The 21768-nt window shown below is 51.5% G+C and overlaps 1 protein-coding gene across 2 annotated transcripts in view; it reads right to left on the reverse strand.

Annotated features, from left to right (window-relative positions):
- Positions 1–21768, reverse strand: part of srpx2 (sushi-repeat containing protein X-linked 2) — a 122646-nt gene that overhangs the window by 15390 nt on the left and 85488 nt on the right. For both annotated transcript variants that reach the window (XM_072505360.1, XM_072505359.1), the window contains 3 exons: positions 11192–11313; positions 8065–8244; positions 5165–5298 (listed from right to left, as the gene is read on the reverse strand). In XM_072505360.1, coding sequence (XP_072361461.1) covers positions 5165–5298; positions 8065–8244; positions 11192–11313 — 436 coding nt within the window. The remainder of the gene's footprint in view (positions 1–5164; positions 5299–8064; positions 8245–11191; positions 11314–21768) is intronic.

The raw sequence follows: 21768 nt of genomic DNA on the forward strand, positions 1-21768 counted from the left end.
ACGTTACAGTCAGTGGAGGGAAGGAGCCCTTTGAAGTTGATGCTGAGGTGCTCAAAGAGGCGGGAGGCCTTTACCAGGTGCGCTCTGTCGCGCCGATAGAAGTGCGGTTTGCACTCCGCGCATACCTGGCAGTCCCTGGTCACGGTCCTGACCTCCTCGATGGAGTAAGGCAGGTTGCGAGCCTTGATAAAGTGAAAAAAACGGGTGACCCCCGGGTGACAGAGGTCATTGTGGAGGGCCCGAAGTCGGTCTACTTGTGCGCTGGCACAGGTACGGCGGGATAGGGTATTTGGGGGCTCATTGAGCTTCCCCGGTCGGTACAAGATCTCGTAGTTGTAGGTGGAGAGTTCGATCCTCCACCTCAGAATCTTGCCATTCTTGATTTTGCCCCGCTGTGTGTTATTAAACATGAAGGCAACCGACCGTTGGTCAGTGAGGAGAGTGAATTGCCTGCCGGCCAGGTAATGCCTCCAATGTCGCACAGCCTCAACAATGGCTTGGGCTTCCATTTCAACGGAGGAGTGTCGAATTTCGGAGGCATGGAGGATACGGGAGAAGAAAGCCATGGGCCTGCCCGCCTGGTTGAGGGTAGCGGCCAGAGCAAAGTCCGACGCATCTCCACCTGGAACGGAATGGACTCGTCCACAGCGTGCATCGCGGCTTTGGCAATATCTGCCTTGATGTGGTTGAAGGCCAGGCGGGCCTCAGCCCCCTGGGGAAAAATGGTGGATTTAATAAGTGGACGGGCATTGTCCGCATAATTGGGGACCCACTGGGCATAGTAAGAGAAGAACCCCAGGCATCTCTTCAGGGTCTTGGGGCAGTGGGGGAGGGGGTGTTCCAGGAGGGGGCACATGCGATCGGGGTCGGGCTCTAGGACTCCGTTTTCCACAACGTAGCCAAGGATGGCTAGGCGGGTTGTGCGGAAAACGCATTTCTCCTTATTGTAAGTGAGGTTCAGGAGTTTAGCGGTGTGGAGGAAGTGCCAGAGGTTTTCGTCATGGTCCTGCTGGTCATGGCCGCAGATGGTGACATTATCGAAGTACGGGAACATGGCCCGCAGCCCGTACTGGTCAACCATTCAATTAATTTCTCGTTGGAAGACCGAGACCCCATTGGTGACGCCGAAGGGAGCCCTGAGGAAGTGGTAGAGGCGGCCATGTGCCTCGAAGGCAGTGTATTGGCGGTCCTCCGGGCGGATAAGGAGCTGGTGGTACGCAGACTTCAAGTCAACTGTGGAGAAGACTCGATGCTGAGCAATCTGGTTGACCATGTCAGATCTGCAGGGGAGGGGATATGCATCGAGCTGCATGTACCGGTTGATGGTCTGACTGTAGTCGATGACCATCCGGTGCTTCTCCCCAGTCTTGACGACCACCACTTGGGCTCTCTAGGGACTGGTACTAGCCGCAATGATCCCCTCTTGTAGGAGTTGCTGGATCTCCGACCTGATAAAGGCTCTGTATCGTCTGCTTCTAATAGTGACGGGCTTACGGTCCGGGGTGAGGTTAGCGAAGAGCGAGGGTGGGGCGACCATAAGGGTCGCTAGGCTACAGACAGTGAGAGGGGGCAGGGGTCCACCGAACTTTAAAGTAAGGCTTTGGAGGTGGCACCGGAAGTCGAGCCCCAGTAATAGGGCAGTGCAGAGATGGGGAAGGACGTAGAGTTTAAAGTTAGTGTACTCTATGCCTTGTACCGTAAGGGTCCCGACACAGTAACCCCGGATTTCTACTGAATGTGACCCGGAAGCCAGGGAGATTTTCTGGGTCGCGGGTAAAATTGGGAGGGAGCAGCGCCTTACCGTATCTGGGTGTATGAAGCTGCCTGTGCTGCCGGAGTCAAAAAGGGAGGCCGTCTCGTGCCCATTGATCCGGACAGTCATCGTAGACTCTGTGAGGTGATGAGGCCGGGACTGGTCGAGCGAGGTTCGGAAGGTGATGGGTAGGGCGGTCGGAGGTAGCGGCGGTAGTCCCAAAATGGCGGCCCCCATGGGCCGCGCGTGGCGGGTGGCATCGGAGATGGCGTCAAAGATGGCGGCCCCCATGGGTCGCGCGTGGCGGGTGGAGTATAAGATGGTGTCAAAGATGGCAGCCCCCATGGGTCACGCGTGGCGGGCAAAATTGAAGATGGCGGCGAAGATGGCAGTGCACACGAGTCGCACATGGTGGATGGCGCGGCAGTTGGGGGCGGCCCTGACAGGCAGCAGGCAGCACTGCTGGGCATAGGAGTTTTAAGGAGAGATCGGGCCTGGCAGGCTTTCGCAAACTGGCCCTTCCTCCCACACCCGTTGCAAGTCGCTTTCCGTGCAGGGCGGCATTGTCTGGGATGCTTACCCTGGCCACAAACGTAGCACTTCAGGCTTCCGGCGTTGGCGGGCTGCTGCGCGACACAGGCTTGCGCCGTACTCGAGTCAGATGATGGCAGCGCCCACGAGGTCCACGAGGATGCCGCGTGGTCAGATGTGTAGGCCTCCATATTCTGGAAGGCCATCTCCAGCAGGTTTGAGAGCTGCACTGTCTCTGGGAGGCCGAGTATACCCCCTTCCAGCAATCGTTGCGGATATAGTTCGATTTAATGCCTGCGACATAGGCGTCCCTGATCAACAGCTCCGTGTGTTGGGGAGCCGATACCACCTGGCAAGCACAGTTCCGGCCGAATACCCGCAAGGCATGTGGGAATTCGGCTTGTGATTCTCCAGGGCGTTGTCACCTTGTGGCAAGAAGGTGCCTGGCGTACACCTCATTTACAGACTTTACATATTGTCCCTTCAGCAGCATTATCGCCTCCGTATACGAGGGGGCATCCCTGATGAGAAGGAAAACTTGCGGGCTCACCCGTGCGTTGAGTATCTGCTGCTTTTGGAGGTCGGTGAAGTCTTCGGTGGATGATCTGAGGTACACTTCGAAACAGCTTAGCCAGTGCTCGAATGTTGCAGTGGGGTCGGCTGCTTGTGGGTCCAGCTCCAGGCGTTCAGGATTGTGCGATGAATTCATCTTAGAAATTTAGCTTATTAAATTGATGTGCCATCAATGAACACAAGGCGAGTAGTGAACGTAACTGAGGCTTTAATAAGCTAACCAGAAAGCCCCCTGGCCTCTGATCCCGAACTGGGGCAGAGGCGGAGACCAGCCACCTTTATACCGAGCCCGAGGGGAGGCGGAGCCATCAGGCAGTGTAATACAGTAGCAGTTTACCACAATACACATATTATATACTCCAGTGGTTTACCACACCCACCAAAATGCTCGGGCTGCAGAATTCTCCACCATGGCTGGGTGCCCTCGGTCTCGGGAGTAATTGATGGTACGCATGTCACCCTGCACGCACCGGGGCATCAGGGAATTCATTAACAGGAAGGGTTTGCACTCCGTGAATGTTCAACTCGTGTGCGACCACATCCCAGGATTATGCACATGTGTGCACGCTTCCCAGAGAGTTTGCATGACAGCTACATCCGTGGGCACTTGGAGATTCCCGGCATCTTCAAGGACCACCCCAGGATGATGGGTTGGCTCTCGGGAGATAAGGTATACCCGCTGAGGTCCTGGCTGATGACACCAGTGCGGAGGCCGCAGACCGAGGCCTGATATAACGAGGCTTATGTTGCCACCCGTAACGTCAATTTCCATTCCCCGTAGCTACAGATTATGACACCACCCTCCCACCTCATCCAGTGCCCACTCAGTGATCCTTAATCTTCTTGATCTTACTGCAGCGTCTAGGTGTGTCCCCAGGATGCACATCAGTGGAGGCAGCCTGCTGCTTTCCACACCCTGTGGCCTTTGGTGCCCTTGACAGACGTCCTGTGAAGGGCTTGGAGGCGTAGGACGCCAGCCAATTTACCGATGTCACTGGCATCGCTATGCCACCCTGTTCTGACTGCTGCCTTTGAGATGCGCTGGTGTCAAGAAGGGTCGGGGGAGGGGGGTGAAGAGATTCGGAAGAACTGAAGACTGCAGTCGTCTCCTTGGTGGCAAACCCTGGGTTGGCTTCCAGTGCTTCCTCCTCCCTGGCAGTGACCGTAGGGTCCTGTGGTCTCCATGGGGCAGAGGAGCAGCTGGAATGAACTCCAGAGGTCTCTGCTTCATCTGGCTCCGCCGGTCCTGGCGCCTCCCCGTTGTCTGCACCATGATGTCAATGCCATCAATGATGCTCCTCAATGGCTTAGCCACTCTCTGCAGTGCCCCGACAATGTCCACCTGTGCATGGGACAGGTCCAGCCCCCTCATGATTTTGAACACCTCTATAAAATCCCCTTTTAGCCTTTTCCTCTCCAAGGAGAACAATCTCAACTTTTCCAAACTTTCTTCATAACTGACGTTTCTCATCTCTGGAAATACTCTTGTAAATCTCTTCTGCACTTTCACCAATATGTTCACATCCTTCCTAAAGCTTGGCGCCCAGAACTGTACACACGATTCCAGCTTAGGTCTAACCAGTTTTGTATAAATTCAGCATAACATCCTTGTTCTTGTACTCTATGTCACTATTAATAACTTAGGATACTGTACAACTGTCCTCTCCATGTGACCTACCACCTCTAATGACTTATGCACATGTACACCCAGGTCCCTCTGCTTCCGCACGCTCTTTACAGCTGTACCCCTTATGTTATATTGTCTTTCCATGTTCTTCCTACCAAAATGAATCACCTCATACTCCTCTGCTTTGAACTTAACCTTCCACCTATCTGCCCGTTCCACCAACTTGCTTGTGTCACTCTCACGTTCTACACTGTCCTCCTCACAGTTTGCAATGCTTCCAAGTTTTAAAACTTCCGCAGACTTTGAGATTCTCCTCCGCACACCACTAAGATCTAAATCATTAGTATAGATCAGGAGGAGCAAGGGTCCCAATATCAACCCCAGGGGAACCCTGCTACAAACCTCTCTCCAGCCCAAGGAACATCCATTCACCATTATTCTCTGCTTCCTATTACTCAGCCAATTTTGTATCCACATTGCTACTGTCCCTTTTATTCCACGGGTTAATGTAGCAGTCCATTTTAAATCCTAGTGAGAAACAAATTCATATATGTGCAACATAAAATGATTATTGTTACTGTTGCAAGATGCAACTACACCTGTAAGGAATAGATAGAAATATAGTTAGAAGGTTTTTACCCCTGCTCATCTGTATTGACTATCAGGTCCCATTTACTGACCTGCAGCGTGTTGATTTGCAGACTGTAGTATCTATCAGATGCACTTGGAGAGGATATGATGAGGAGTCGCTGCATTTCATAAAACTGGTCCAAGAGAGCGGCCACTGAATTCACATCAACATTAATCTCAATTACTGCAATGATATGAAAGGAAGAAAATATTACCTCCCAGTTCGCACACATTACATGTTTTGTCTGTTTTGCAGCCTGTATGTAAAGAGACAGCCAAGGGAGGTGAGTGCAGAGGAGACCAAAGTCCTTCCTATCTGATGCTCAGCTACTGATAGGATTGAATTTATGCTGAATTTATCAAGTAAATCTGGTAATATACAGTAAAAAATGTCACCACAGTCCCAGAGCCTGCCCTCCCCTTAGAGAGCTGACTGGTGGCGATTTAACATGAAGGTCACCACACCAGACGAGGGGCAAGATTGAGAAGGCAATACCTTCAGCTTGGTGGGAGGATGGAATTGGTGTTATTGATATGGGGATTGACATTACATTCATTACTGATTATTGTTTATTGTTGGGTGTAAATTTGGGAGAAAATCTGAAAAAGGAGAATTAAAAAAATATTTTTAAAAATAAGTAAATAACTTCAGGCGGGACGGGAATTGAAGCCACACTTCTGGCCTCGCTCTGCATCACGAACCAGCTGCCTAGTACACTGAGGTGACCAACCCTCGGAAAGATTTAGTCATGAAGGAACAGTTGTACACATACAAGGACTCTTCATGTGCTGATTCCCAAAGATAATTGATACTACCCATTCATAGATAGTACATTTGTACTGTATGCTAACCCAAGCCTCCCAAGACGACAATTCAAATGCAGTTGGTGAAGCCCCGAGAGGCTAAAGAGATAAGAGGGACATGAAAATTGCAATTAAAAAGTGAAGAACAGCTCCACACAGGCCCCAACTGCCGACTGACAGGTTCTAGCTGCAAGGTACCTTTAAAAACATGCAGAGAGGGGAAGCAGAGTCCAATGTCATCCTTTTGAACAACCTCCCTTCTGTTTTGGACAAGAGGTGCTGGTAACTTATTTAAAAGCTGCCTGAAATGTGAAGCATGTGGCACATGTTCCAACTGATATTCCCCAGTGGGTCATGCATTTCTAAGGCAACAAACAGATGGAAAGCGGTTGAAAATCCCCCACATTGTCTCTTTCTTTTGACTGTAGTACTTCTTCCCAGAACAAAAAACTCCTTCCACAGCCACATGATTAAAAAGGTTAGGATATATCCCACCATTGATTCTCCCTGGCATCATTTGAAGTGATCGCTGAGGCCGAGAGAGCAATTAGCGAGCCGATCTAAAATGGCTGACTGTGCGTATCTGTGCGACCACTTACCAACTCTGCCTAAACCGAGGGTTGTGACTGCCTCCTGGAACTAAGTATCCAGGTACCCCGCTCCTCCCTGATGCCCTACAAGGCCCCTGCTTAGCGGCTCTAAGTCAAAGCTTCCTCAGCTGCAGACACTGCTGATATGGTTGTCAGCGATTGCAGTGCATTCCGTGGATCCCCGCATTTTGGCTTGCGGGACACCACCAGCCCTGCCTTTTCTAGCCAATCTTCTTTATTCAATTAGTCAATTTGTTAATAATTTTCACCTATTCAGTAATAGAACATAGAACACGCAGTGCAGAAGGAGGCCATTCGGCCCATCGTGTCTGCACCGACCCACTTAAGCCCTCACTTCCACCCTATCCCCGTAACCCAATAACCCCGCCTAACTTTTTTGGACACTAAGGGCAATTTATCATGGCCAATCCACCTAACCTGCATGTCTTTGGACTGTGGGAGGAAACCGGAGCACCCGGAGGAAACCCAAGCAGACACGGGGAGAACGTGCAGACTCCGCATAGACAGTGGCCCAGTGGGGAATCGAACCTGGGACCCTGGCGCTGTGAAGCCACAATGCTAGCCACTTGTGCTACCGTGCTGCCCACACAAATAGAAAGTGGCACTCACTGAGCTTGGAGACAAAGGAAGAAAACTCACCAACTAGTGGAGGCTAAAGTATAAAAAGCTGTTGCCCTTTCCCCATCTGCTCTGAGTTTCTCACCTGAACCAAATTCCTAACTGCACACTTTTTCATCTACGTTTCACTCGGGCAGAGTCTCCTCACCATCACCAAGAAATCATTCAGGGGGTGTTTTTGTTGGAAACATAACAGTGCAAATGCAAGTTTGTAGTAACTATGGCTGCTCACTTCTAAAATCTACATTTGAGAGTATCCCAGGTGAAAAGGATGAAAGTTTCTTCTTTCCCTCTGCCAGATTTGAGTATCTTAAGTAACATAATTCTGTGTAGTGGCAATCCAGTTCCGAATCATGGTGCGCATTCCGGGCCCACTGTGATGGTCAGTGTGGTTCTGCTCCTAGAGTCCTTGTACCAGATTGTTTCTTCATTAAGCCTACTGAAAAACTTCCTGGTGATGCCTTAAAAGAGCATCAATAAACTCCTATGCAGCTCCCAGAATGGAGAAAGGAGCTCCAAGACCTTGCTACATTCCATCCATTCATTAATCTCTTCCATGCCTACAGAGAGACATGTGAGGCAGACGTGAGGCACATACTCATGTCCTCATGTCTGTTCCAATAGTTTGTATTTCCTGGGACAGGTTGCTGACCTGTCACCACCTTAGCCATTAAATCCTGGGGTAGGACTTGGACACAGAGCTACCAGATCAGAGGCACCTCTTGCTGTATCAGGACTAAAATAATTTTAATATTGTTTTAAATTCAAATTCTGCACTGTAAATTCTATGTTTCTAAATTGGCTGCTGGTTGCTGTGCTGCAAACAGCAAACAGACCTCAGACTGAGTACACCTGAATGCTTATCCCCTGTGGATGGATTCAGTGTCACATTGGCAACATCCAAGAAATCTACTTACATACACAAGATGGTGTCGTTCCAGACCAGCTTCGATTAAACAGACACACTCTTTTGTAGGTTCCCTGACGCTCATATCCTCCCTCACATGTGTAAGTGCAGGTCGCCCCATAGTTATTCCCAGCAGACGTACAGGTTATATAACCATGGACTGGTGGCTTCAGAAGAGGGCATCTTCTAACTGGCAATCAAGAAATAGATGAATATTCAAATGTTACAGTGAGAAACAATGCAGATGCACAACAGGTGATTGATAAAGAGATCACTGCTGTCTATGTGACCTATGTTGAAAAAATAGTCAATCCACACTCTCCCATGTCTCTAGTACACTATTCACCTCCACCACCTTCCCTGGCAGTTGTCTGATATGTTTACCACTCACAGTTGAACAGTCAACTTGCCTATGTATCTGAGCCTGAGATCTATAGGCGTTGTAATCATCTCATATGCATCACTGGGGTGCAATTATCTTGGATACTTCAGTTAGAGCCCCAACGAGCCTTCTTTTCTCCACACTGAACAATCCAGAAGGTTATTTATCATAAGGGCGGTTATGCATTCTTAGCTTTATGACATTCCTCTGTCTAACATTTTTGCAAGCGTATTAATCAAGTCATTTTAAACAAGCAACAGAGGATTGTCAGGTTAAGACTTCATCCATTAAAATCAGCAATAATTTGCAGCTTCATGTTAATTACACGAACAGTAAGGCTCTCTAATAGCTCAGTGGATAAAATACTCTGCCTGGTGTTACAAATGAGTGATACAGAACAAGTAAATCCCATGTTCGATCATTAATCTGTCCTGAGCCAGCTCATGCTTTCCAAGACAGTGCGGGCACGACAATTGGCCTAAGTACTCAGTACTGGAAGTGCTAGAAATGTGCAGGACTTCTACTCCAGATTGTTCATTGCTGGGAAGGGTGAATATATGGGAATCAGCTGAGTGCAGACTGAGGACATACTTATTGATCAAACTGGCCTGCTGGACCTCATTCTTACTCTCTCCAGAGCCTCGCACATGAAGAATATTTACTTGGGTGGGACCCCGAATAGCTACCAGAGCTTATGCAGCCTGTTGTGACCGAAAGCAAGGGCCCCACATGTAGCCAGATAGACGGGATACAATAAGGTTTATTCTACTATTCCACAATACAATAACTCTCTCACTCTCCACTCCTCCTCAGAGTCCTGTTCCCCCACCTGTTCCCAGGCCGGGGTTTATATCCCATGGGGGATCCTCCAATTGGGAGGAAGCTCTGCCCCTAATCACTTAGGGAGTTCGTATTCCAAGGTGGAGGAGGGGAATATGATACAATGTAGATTCTAGCTACTTTGGGGGTTGTAACACAGCCCTAATCCAGCAAGTGTCAGCAATCAGGAAAGTAAAGGGATAAAGTACAAACAAAATTAGAGGCATAAAATAGGCTTTTTACCATTTATGACAGTAAAGTTCTTAATTACCAAATTGCCTGCTTTGAATTAACATCAAACTGAAATGCACCAGCCTGCGACCCCAATCTCACCTGCTTGCTTTCTAACTTCATCTACCGTAGAGCAGTTCCTCACTGAGAAAGAGTGCCACCATCTTATAAGTATAAATCTTAGTAGAGGAAGCAGTGAATGAGTCTCCCATCTTTGTGTGCGTCGGTAAATTTTCCGCCTCTCTTTGGAAATCTGCCCGTTATACCAATCAATAGTGTCAACGGAATCAAGAGAAGCTAAGAACTGACATAGTTGTGCACTAGGCTGTCCAGGCCTTTGAAATTGGGCCTCTTTGAGAGGTTCAATTACCATTGAAATTTCAGCAAATTACTCCCTTTGGAGTAGAGTATTCAAGCGCATGGCTGCTCCAGGACCACCAGCGGATCGGACAGCTCAATTAAGGGCCCTTATGGTCTCTGATAGCCATGTAAATCATGTTATCAGGATTTGGGATCCATAGCTTCCACTTTGAACTATGAGGAGATCTGCTGCGCTGCATTTGTGCCAGTGGAGTGGGCACACTGGAATTTCAGCTTTGGCTTTCTCTGCTCCATTTCCCAATATTATTTCTATTATCTCATTTCCTCTTGTCTACTGTTTCTGCTTCCATCTATCTGCTTTTCACGGCTCACCCAAACTCTCAGTCGCTCGTTCTTTTTTCCTTCATCATTCGTTGAACTGACTATACATTTCTTACTATCACCAGTGTTTGTTTCCCTGATGGTTTATTTGAACGGAACAACTCCTACGAATGTCATTTTTACTGTTCTGTGGAGGTGCCGGCGTTGGACTGGGGTGAGCACAGGAATAAGTCTGACAACACCAGGTTAAAGTCAAGCAGGTTTGTTTTGAACCACTAGCTTTCAGAGCACTGCTCCTTCCTCAGGTGAATGAAGAGGGGGGTTCCAGAAACATACATATAGACAAAATCAAAGATGCAAGACAATACTTTGAATGTGAGTCTTTGCAGGTGAATGTAATGTGACATGAATCCCAGGTCCCGGTTGAGGCCGCACTCATGTGTGCGGAACTTGGCTATAAGTTTCTGTTCGGCGATTCTGCGTTGTCGCGCGTCCTGAAGGCCGCCTTGGAGAACGCTTACCCGAAGATCAGAGGCTGAATGCCCTTGATTGCTGAAGTGTTCCCCGACTGGAAGGGAACATTCCTGCCTGGTGATTGTCGCGCGATGTCCGTTCATCCGTTGTCGCAGCGTCTGCATGGTTTCGCCAATGTACCACGCTTCAAGACATCCTTTCCTGCAGCATATGAGGTAGACAACATTGGCCGAGTCGCACGAGTATGTACCACGTACCTGGTGGAGAAACGTATAGCCAAGTTCCGCACACATGAGTACGGCCTCAACCAGGACCTTGGATTCATGTCACATTACATTCACCCCCCCACCATCTGGCCTGCGAAATCCTACCAACTGCCCTGGCTTGAGACAATTCACACCTCTTTAACCTGGGATTATCCCTCTCTCCAGTTGCTCTATCTGAACCTGTAGACTTAATTACCTGCAAAGACTCGCATTCAAAGTATCGTATTGCATCTTTGAGTTTGATTTTTACTGTTGGCCATCCTATCACACATTCCAGAAAGTGTTAAAAAGAAGGGCAGTGAAGTATTTGGTCGGTAACCTACCATAAACCGTGACAGTGAATTTGCAGGAGGATTTGTTCCTCTCTCTGTCATATGCCACATAGCGAATAATATGTTCACCCTTTCCAAACTCAGAGCCTGGGGGTGGTCCTTTCAGAACAAACCTGTGGGAAAAAACCAGTCAGGGAAGAGAAGAGGTTTTTATCTGTCAGTCAGATCCCAGTAATTGATACACTGCTGTTGAGTCATTTCAAACTCTGATGCTCCAACCTGAGGTTTGAAGCCTGATCAAAGCCTGATCAAAACCTGAGATTTTTTCTTGCCCTCTCACTGGCTTGCTGCCTGAAATCAATGGTTTTTACAGGGCACCACAGTCCTTGTCCTCTTCCAGCTACAAAGGCGAGGGAGAGCCTGCTTACAATCCCAGCGGCTGCCCCACAATAATTTAATGCTGAGAGCAGCATTACGACAAGACTTCCACCCCTCACTCGGGAGGAAGTCCCCATCTAGCCAATCAGATCTGTAGCCACAGCAGCGCTAACAAAGAGTGGTGGCAATTGCTGGAACTACAGGCAGTCCCACCGCACTGAAGGGCCCTGCAGGTAAACCCAGGCTCTGGATTTCAACAAGGGCAGTGAGGGTGGAGGGGATCTGGGTTCATAATATTAAAGAGGGAGTAGCCTTTGGTGGGGGCAATGTCTCTGATGGGTCCGGGCTTCCTCAAAGGTAGACCCAATCCCGTTCCTAACACCATCCCACACTGCCAAAGCTGTTGAGCTTCCCATGTTGTGTGAACCCACCCTCTCACTGCCCTACCCCCTGCCACAGGTAAAATACTGGCAACATGGGATGAAGCCCTTAAGTCACCTTCCCCACACTCTGTAAACTTTCACACAGGTCGGGTGGGGAAGAGGAAGCCACCCCCTGGGCTTTACGTGCTCCCCTGCCACAAGTGGTAAAGTGTAAAAGCCATCCTGTTTAATGGACCATGCTAAACGGGATCTAACATGAAAATACTTTGAATACTGCAGCTCCCAGGACAGCTGTGCTACCCTTGAGATTACCAAGAGATATAAACCCTGAAGATCCAATGATTAATCTGTAGCCTGAACTGAATTAATCTGTACAGGGGGGTAGTGGAGTACAATTGGCCTCAAAACCTGAGCTATAAAATAGTAAATTCTGCCAGAAGCCCCATTGTAATCTTCGTTGGAAAGTTTAAGATATGAGTTGAAAACCAGAGAGAGCCAAATTGTGACCGTGCCCATGGTCTAATCATCTCTCAACGATTGGCTGCCGAGGCGCACATATGAAGAATCATTACTTGAGAGACACTGGGAAATCTCTATTTGGGAGACAAAGTGTTGATGCCAGGACTGAATCGCGTGCGGTCTGCGTTCCCGTTTGGGGCGTTATTTGTGGAGCTAATGTGCCTGCACTCTGCTGGCGCGAAATCCGAGCAATTCTCGGCCCAGTGGGTGTTCTAACCGCGGGGCCAGAGTTAGTACTAGAGAGTTTTTTGCTCCGCTTACCAGACACCACAGCGGCCACCAAGATGGCTCAGAGAAGACTTACACCCCCCGAGGCCCGGAGTCCGAGGTGGACCCATAGCTCCATGCCAGTGAGGAGCGGAAGGACACCCTCTTCCCCAGCATGGGCTGCAGGCTCAAGCCTCCCCTCCTGAACATTGCCTGGGTGGTGCTGGCAGAGGCTGAGAGTGCTGCCATTCTCACCAGGAGGAGACAGCTGGTGATCCGGAGTGGTGGGCTCACTGCTGAGGCCTCTGCCCTGAGAGGGGCAGAGAACCAGAGAGGATTCCAAAGACTGCGGTGCAGGTGTCCTCTGGTTGGCGTGAGCTCTGCTGATCCTCTGCTTCTTCTGCAGTGGGGCAGCACTTCTGAGGAGTGCCAACACCTGGTGGGCTCCTGATTGAACTTGGACACGCCAATCCCCTTGAGGATACAGCTGTGGTTATGAGGGTGTCTGGAGGGACGGCTTGGGTGGGCTTCCAGGTGACCTAGAGGCCTCTTGAGCGTTTAAAGGGCACAGGCCGCACTCAGCAGTGTGAGCAGGCGGGGCCTGTAAGTAACACCAAAGGAGTGTATTTAAAAGATAGATTGCAGCAATGGTGGTCTGAGCCAGGCCACCCCGATCCTGAAGGGGGGGCACCAAATCACTACCCACTACTACCAGGGCAGCCATCCCCCCGACAGTTTTCAACAGTTTTTCAGTGTTTTTTAGCCTCCCACTCCCCCACTGCAAACATGGTGCCCAGTCCACATTTGTAAATATTGTAATAATTCACACCCATGAAACTTCCGCCTGAGAGGAGCACAGCATCACGGAAGGGCGGAGCATTCTGTGTCCGGAGACATTCTGAGAAATGTACAGAACTGTAAGGGTCAATGTTATGTCCGAATCAACCATTAGAGGGAGCTGGATGCTGAACTATATAAAACATCGATCCTAAGCCTTCTGGGAGAGTGTTGAGGAGAAGGCTAGGAGAAAGACTGTGGGGAAGCTAGTGTGAGTGAGAGCAGATTATGGTGATTGTATTAGTGTAGAGATTAGTGGTAGATGAGTGTGGATTGTATATTTATGGTTTATATATTGCTGTTATGAGGGGGAGAGGGGGGGAGAAATGTTCTGCTGACAGGGAAGGGACTTTTGCTGTGGGACAGAAAGGAGGTCAGGGGCGGAGGCTGTCTGGGGGCGGGCCGGCGGATGCGTGGGGCGTGGGCTGGAGACTGGCCCAAGAAAGGTGATGGCTGATCAGCGAAAGGAGGGGGGGTGAAGAGCACCCCAACTAGGCTGATCACATGGAATGTGAGAGGGCTAAATGGGCCGGTTAAGAGGGCAGGCGTGTTCGCGCATTTGAGAGGACTGAAGGCGGACGTGGTAATGCTACAGAAGACACACCTTAGGGTAACTGATCAGATCAGATTAAGGAAGGGATGGGTTGGAGAGGTTTTTCACTCGTGGCTGGACTCAAAGACTAGAGGGGTCGCAATCCTGATTAATAAGCGAGTGGTATTTGAGGCGGGAAGAATATTTGCGGATGTGGGAGGCCGGTACATTATGGTCAGTGGGAAACTGGAAGGGTTGCAGGTGGTATTAGTGAATGTATACGCCCCAAGTTGGGATGATGTGGAATTTATAAAGAGGATGCTGGAGAAGATACCGGACCTGGATTCGCATAAGTTGGACATGGGAGGGGACTTCAACACAGTCATTGACCCTGGGTTAGACCGGTCATGCTCAAGGACAGGCAGGGTACCAGCAATGGTGAAGGAGCTAAAGGGATTTATGGAGCAGATGGGGAGGGTGGGGAGGAGGTGGATCCATGCAGATTTGGGCAGCCGAGAGTGAAGGAGTTCTCCTTCTACTCACATGTGCATAAAATGTACACCCGGATTGATTTTTTTATTTTGAATAGGGCTTTACTGACGGGATAGTGGACACGGGTATTCGACGATCACAATCTCAGATCATGCCCCGCACTGGGTTGACCTACAGGTTAGCAGGGAGAGTAGCCAGCGCCCGCAGTGGAGGCTGGACGTGGGACTTTTAGCTGATGTAGAGGTGTGCAGGCGGCTGAGGAAATGTATTCAAAACTACCTGGAAGTCAACGACACAGGTGAAGTTTCGGCGGCGGTGGTCTGGGAGGCATTGAAGGCGGTGGTTAGAGGGGAGCTGATCTCGATACGTGCCCATAGGGAGAAGGCAGACAGAGCAGAGACGGACCGACTGATAAAGGAGATATTACAGGTCAGCAGGAGGTATGCGGAGAACCGAGAGGCAGGGCTTTTAAGGGAACGGTGGAGGCTACAGGTGGAGTTTGGCTTGTTAACTACAGGGAGGGCGGTAGAGCAGCTGACGAAGGCGAGGGGGGGCGATCTATGAGCATGGGGAGAAGGCCAGCAGAATGCTTGCACAGCAGCTTCGAAAGAGGGAGGCAGCTAGGGAGATAGGGAAAGTAAAGGACAGGGACGGGAACCTGGTCGGAGATTCAGCAGGGGTGAATAAGGCGTTCAAGGAGTTTTACAGTAGGCTGTATGGGTCGGAACCCCTAGCAGGGCCGTAGGGGATGAGGCACGTTTTAGGGGGGTTGAATTTCCCGAAGGTGGACGGGAGCTGGTAGAAGGGCTGGGGACCACGATCGGGTTGGAAGAGATAGTGGAGGGTCTGAAGGCCATGCAATCAGGTAAAGCCTCGGGGCCGGACGGGTACCCAGTGGAGTTTTATAAAAGGTTCTCTGGGATATTGGGGCCGCTGTTGATGAGGACATTCAATGAGGCAAGGGAGCGTGGGGTGCTTCCCCCAACGATGTCACAGGCCACAATCTCACTGATCCTGAAGCGGGACCAGGACCCGGAGCTATGTGGATCCTATAGGCTGATATCCCTATTGAATGTGGATGCCAAACTGCTGGCTAAAATCTTGTCCTCTAGGATTGAAGACTGTGTTCCGGATGTGATTGGGGAGGACCAGACGGGGTTCGTTAAGGGTAGGCAGTTGGTGGCCAATGTAAGAAGGTTGTTAAATGTGGTCTTGATGCCCCCCGAATGTAGGAATGTGGAGGTAGTGATTGCAATGGACGCAGAGAAGGCTTTTGATCGGGTGGAATGGGAATATCTGTGGGAGGTATGGGGCGATTTGGATTTGGGCGGGGCTTTACTGACTGGGTCAGGTTGTTGTATCAGGCTCCTGTCGCGAGCGTACAGACAAATAGGACAACATCGGACTATTTCAGGCTGCATCGGGGGACGAGACAGGGATGCCCCCTCTCCCCACTCTTGTTCACGTTAGCCATAGAGCCGCTGGCAATTGCGCTGAGAGCCTCAAGGGGCTGGAAGGGGCTGGTCCGGGGGGAAGTGGAACACAGAGTCTCGCTTTATGCAGACGACCTGCTCCTGTATGTAGCGGACCCACTGGAGGGGATGGAAGACATTATGAGGATTCGGGGGGAATTTGGCCGGTTTTCAGGGTATAAACTAAATATGGGGATAAGTGAGATGTTCGCGGTCCAGGCAAGGGGGCAGGAGAGACGATTGGGGGAACTGCCGTTTAGGGTGGTAGGGGGAAGCTTTCGGTACCTAGGTATCCAGGTGGCACGGGAATGGGAACGGCTACATAAGTTAAATTTGGCCTGATTGGTAGACCAAATGAAGGACGATTTTCGAAGGTGGGACGCACTCCCGTTGTCACTAGCTGGGAGGGTGCAGACAGTGAAAATGACGGTCCTCCCGAGAATCCGGTTTATGTTTCAGTGTTTCCCCATATTTATCCCACGGTCCTTCTTTAAACGGGTCAATAAGGTGATCACTGGCTTTGTATGGGCGGGTAAGACCCCGCGAGTAAAAAAAGGGATGCTTGAGCGGAGCCGCGGGGAGGACGGGCTAGCGCTGCCGAACTTTAGCAAATATTATTGTTCGGCAAATATGGCCATGATCAGGAAGTGGGTGGTGGGGGGAGGGTCGGTGTTGGTGCATGTTGAGGCGGCTTCATGCAAGGGCACCAGTTTTGGGGGCGTTGTTAACACCGGCACGGTGTTTCACCAGCCCCATGGTGGTGGCGGCCCTGAGGGTCTGGGGGTAATGGAGGAGGTATGTGGGGGCGGAGGGAGCATCGATGTGGTCTCCAATCTGTAATAATTACCGGTTTGTCCCCGGAAGGATGGATGGAGGGTTCCGGAGATGGCAGCGAGCAGGGATTGAGAGGATGGGGGATACGTTTATAGAGAGGAGCTTTTCTGGCCTGAGGGAGCTGGAGGAGAAATTTGGAGGGGAAATGAATTTAGGTACCTGCAGGAACGGGACTTCCTACGCAGGCAGGACTCAACCTTCCCGCTCCTACCACCAAGGGGGATACAGGACAGGGTAGTTTCCAGAATGTGGGTGGGAGAACGGAGGGTTTCTGACATTTACAAGGAACTCATGGGGTCAGAGGAGATGCAGACCGAGGAGTTGAAACGCAATGGGAAGAGGAGTTAGGAGGAGAGATAGAGGATGGTCTCTGGGCAGACGGGTTGAGTAGAGTCAACGCGTCCACAACATGTGCCAGGCTTAGACTGATACAATTTAAGGTTGTGCACCGGGCCCACATGACAGTGGTCCGGATGAGCAGGTTCTTTGGGGTAGAAGATAGGTGTGCAAGGTGTGCGGGGAGGGCCAGCGAACCATGTCCATATGTTCTGGGCATGCCCAAAGCTCAGGGGATTCTGGCAGGGGTTTGTGGAGGTCATGTCCAAGGTGTTAAAAACAAGAGTGGCACCGAGTCCAGAGGTGGCGATTTTCAGTGTGTTGGAAGATCCGGGAATCCAGGAGGAGAAAGAGGCAGACATTCTGGCCTTTGCTTCACTGGTAGCCCGGAGACGGATTCTATTAGCTTGGAGGGACCCAAAGCCTCCGACGACGGAGGCCTGACTAACTGACATGGCTAGCTTTCTCTGTCTGGAGAAAATCAAGGTCGCCTTGAAAGGGTCAATGTTTGGATTCACCTGGAGGTGGCAGCCTTTTGTCGACTTCTTTGCGGAAAACTTACCGTCAGCAGAGAAGGGGGGGGGGGGGGGGGGGTGGTGCTGGGGTTAGATTAGTTTAGAGTAGGGGTTAGTAAAGGTGGGACCTGTAAGGGAGGAAGACGGCTTTTGCACTATGTTTATGAATTCATGTACATTGTTTATTTTGTTGTTGGTATAAAACCATAAATACCTCAATAAAATGATTATTAAAAAAAGGAGTGTTAACTAAAACAACCACTGATAGCAGAATGAGAATTAAGATGGAAAGATAATCATGTCCGTATGTAATTACAAGTTCTGACCACTAAGTGTCACCGTAGAACAGGCTCATTTGCAGCCTCTATTGTATCAGCTCACAGATAAGTGAGAAGGGAGATAGTTTCGAAATACTATTTTCTGATGTTAAAAAAAACTTGTGGGCTCACCAAATATTCTCCTAAACAAATCCTGTTGGCATATTTTCCTTCTTGGTTCAACTTTGCAAATAGTCCCCCAATGCACCATGCTCCCAGGCTTTTCTCTTGAGTTGCTGGGAGTACTGTCCGGAATATTAATCTTTAATTTGCTCCACAACCATCCTGGAGGGTTAATAACCGTATGACATACAATCAGGGCAGCACGGTAGCACAGTGGTTAGCACTGTTGCTTCACAGCTCCAGGGTCCCAGGTTCGATTCCCGGCTTGGGTCACTGTCTGTGCGGAGTCTGCACGTTCTCCCCATGTCTGCGTGGGTTTCCTCTGGGTGCTCCGGTTTCCACCCACAAGTCCCGAAAGACATGCTGTTAATCTGGACATTCTGAATTCTCCCTCCGTGTACCCAAACAGGTGCCAGAATGGGGCGACTAGGGGCTTTTCACAGTAACTTCAATACAGTGATAATTTAAGCCCACTTGTGACAATAAAGATTATCATTTAAAAAATCAGCAGCAACATGCTCACCCAGGCTATATCAGTCTGTTTGGTCTGCAATCCTTGAACACCTGCCACTTCCAAAGAATTGAGGCGGGATTCTCTGTCCAGGTTGGGCGGAGAATCGCGCGTGAGCCAAAAATCGTGGCTGGCGCCAGGGGCTATCCGCTGGGATCATGGTTGACGGCGCCTATCCGGAGGCCACAGGCCAACGCTGAGACCTGCTACAACGACGCCCATGCTGCGACCAGGGACATGAATCAGCTGTGTCTTAAAGATGCGGTTTAAGTGCCTGGACTGCTCTGTGGGGGGCTCCATTATAGCGCTAGGAGAGTGTCCCACATCGTGATGGCCTGCTGCATCCTCCACATCGTATGGCAGAGGGCCGACATGCTGGAGGAGAGGATGGATGGCAGGCACGTCCGATGAGGAGGATGCCTGGGAGGGCCAGGATGGGGAGGGTACAGGCAACATGTGTGCCAGGGCCGGTGCGGTGTGCATGTGATGCTCTAATTGCCTCCAGGTTCGCCGATCACGGGGGCTGTCCAGTGGCATGAACATCCCACCCCCCCCCATCACCTCCTATGTCCACCTTCCCTGCATCAACCCACACCAGCATCCCCGCCACACCCAGAACCCCTCCGTGATCCCTACCTGCCTCACTACAGGGTGTGGGCCCTGGATTGGCAGTGACAGTGGATCAGGTCCATGGGATGGGGGATGATGAGCTCTGGTGCTCCGCATCATTTGACACTGTCTAACTCCTGCCCAGAATAGCACTTTGCACCGTATACCTGGGTGATCGCAGCATGCGAGCTGGCCATTCCATCACATGGTCCCATGAGGGTGACGGAGATCAGGACGGGGTGTAAAGAAATGGGGGTGGGGCCTGGTACCGGAGCAGTGAGAAGTAGCTGAACTGGAGGCCCTGGCCTGTAACCACCTCCAACGGCCGCCCAATCCCGCTGCCCCACCTCCCCAGCACTCCCTCCCCAGCCCAGCCCAGCCAAGCCCAGACCAGCTCATCCCTGACATCCTCCTGACAGAACACTGGGCAATGCCGCTGACACCCACAGCCATGACCCGTCGTGGCTGGGCCAAACTCTGAAGCGCCGCTGCAATTGCCAGCTGGCCCTGGACATACTGCCTGACTGCCTGTGCCAGGCTATCCCTGTCCTGTGCTTTGGCCACTGCCCGCACAGAGTGCCCTAGGCCTTGGACATCCTGACCCATCACCCCCAAGGCCTCCACCGCGGACGCCACCAGTGCGGTGTTGGCCTGGGTGGCACGCATGGTCAGCATCACCTCCTGCCCCTGTAGGCAGTTGGACTCTTCCAACTGCACCTGCAGGCTCTGGATGGTTGCTGACAACCCCTCATGCAGTCCCCGGCTCTGGGTCTGCACCTCCAGTATCAATGGGACCACCCTTTCCAGAAGCCTGAGACCCATCTGGATGGCAGCTAGTCCCTGGGTTTGGGCCGCCCTCCGACCATCCGCCCCCTCGGGCGTACCTACCTCCACCTGATGTACTGCTGCACATGTGTGGTGCGTACTAGATAGTGCCCCATGAGCCTCTTCACTAAAGTGCCCAACCGAGGTGAGTGACTCTGCCGAGGTGGAGGGTGTTGGAGGCAGCTATGACGGAAAGTTGGCGTCTTCCCCAGACTGGTGCTGTCATCTGGGGGCTCAAATCACTGTCCGTTGCCGTCTCACCGCTATATTGTCTTGGAGCTCAGGTCGGGGGCAGGGGACTCCTGAAGGGCCCACCTCGTCGCCAGGTGATCCTGTCAGGTGACACGACGCATGGTAGGATCGCGGGTTGGGTAGTGTGGGGGTAGTATGGTGGGGGTTGTGCCATGTGTGCCCTAGGAACATCGCAACTCAGCGGGGGCTCGCTTGCCCAATGCCAAACTTTGCCTCAGCGACTGCCCTTTCTCCGGAACAACCAACCAGCTCCAGTGCCCAGCGCTCTATGCCGGTGAGGGGGCCGCAGGTCCAGCGGTCCCCCTCCTGTCTTCTCTCTCCCTCTGAGGTTGTGTGCTGCCCTCTCCTAGTGGGAGCTGGGGGGATGGGGGGTGGGGTGCGGGTAGGAAGGGGGGTGGGGAGTGCGGGTGGAGACAGAAAGTGCCACGTCTTAGGCACTCAATGCGTGCGACACAGGGCTTGTGGCCTTTGTGGCCAGGGCAGCCAGTCATGGTGAGAGGTATGGGTGTTGGCAGGTGGTGCAGGGTGGGGTCCGAGCAGACTGTCAACGGGCGGCGTTCGGTCACCCTCCAGGTTGGGGGGTGGGGGGGGGGGGGGGGGGGGGGGTGCGTGAGTTACAGGTGTGTGGGACGGGGGTTGCTGCCAGGGACACAATGCTGGATATTGCTCCGGCCGTCCTGAGGAGGTCATGCAGTTTCTTCCGGCACTGCTGGCTGGTCCTGGCGGTGTGGCCCATGGTGCTCATGTCCTCTGCCACCTGTGGCCAGGCCCGGTGTACGGCAGTGTGTGGTGGCCTTCTTCCCACCCTGGAGTACAGGGTGGCCCGCCTCTCCTCCACGGCGTCCAGCAGGGCCTCCAGCCCCACATCCGCGAATCAGGATGTCACTCTCTGTGCTGCCATCTTGTTGGCTGGGATGAGTGTGTGTGGGGAGTGCAGTGCTGGCATGTGGCTGAGATGAGTGTGTGTGTGGGGAGTGCAGTGCTAGCATGTGGCTGCAGCTTGTCAGCCTCTCGAGTGGCAATCCTGACCCCAGTGAATTGGACACTGCTTTTCATTGGAATCGCTGGGGTTCCACGTGGTGCCAGTGCTAGCCCAATAATGGATCATGAATTGCTCCGGGACCGGCGCCACTTTAATGGTCTTAGAAGTCCACCGATTCAGTCCTGGCATCAACACTTGGTCTCTGCAGCGGAGGATCCGGCCCCTGATGCCATGCACTGATCACCTGCTCCTCCTCACCCAAAGATTATTTCAGCTCTTTGTTACCCGGAGTGGAATCCTGTTGCCACCCCCCCTACAACTTGCATTTCTGCATTGCCACTGCCTTCCCCACATTGTCAGCTTTTTAGGCCTTTCTAACACCCCTGTGAGAAACACGTCATCAAAGCCTGCACCCCACTTTGTTACCATGCATGACAATGACGAAACCTCCCAAGGCTCTCCGCTGAGCAGTGTTGCTGACCCATTATAACTTCCTCCTCCACA

The sequence above is a fragment of the Scyliorhinus torazame genome, chromosome 5, assembly GCF_047496885.1.
Source record: "Scyliorhinus torazame isolate Kashiwa2021f chromosome 5, sScyTor2.1, whole genome shotgun sequence".
In the NCBI taxonomy this organism is placed as follows: Eukaryota; Metazoa; Chordata; class Chondrichthyes; order Carcharhiniformes; family Scyliorhinidae; genus Scyliorhinus; species Scyliorhinus torazame.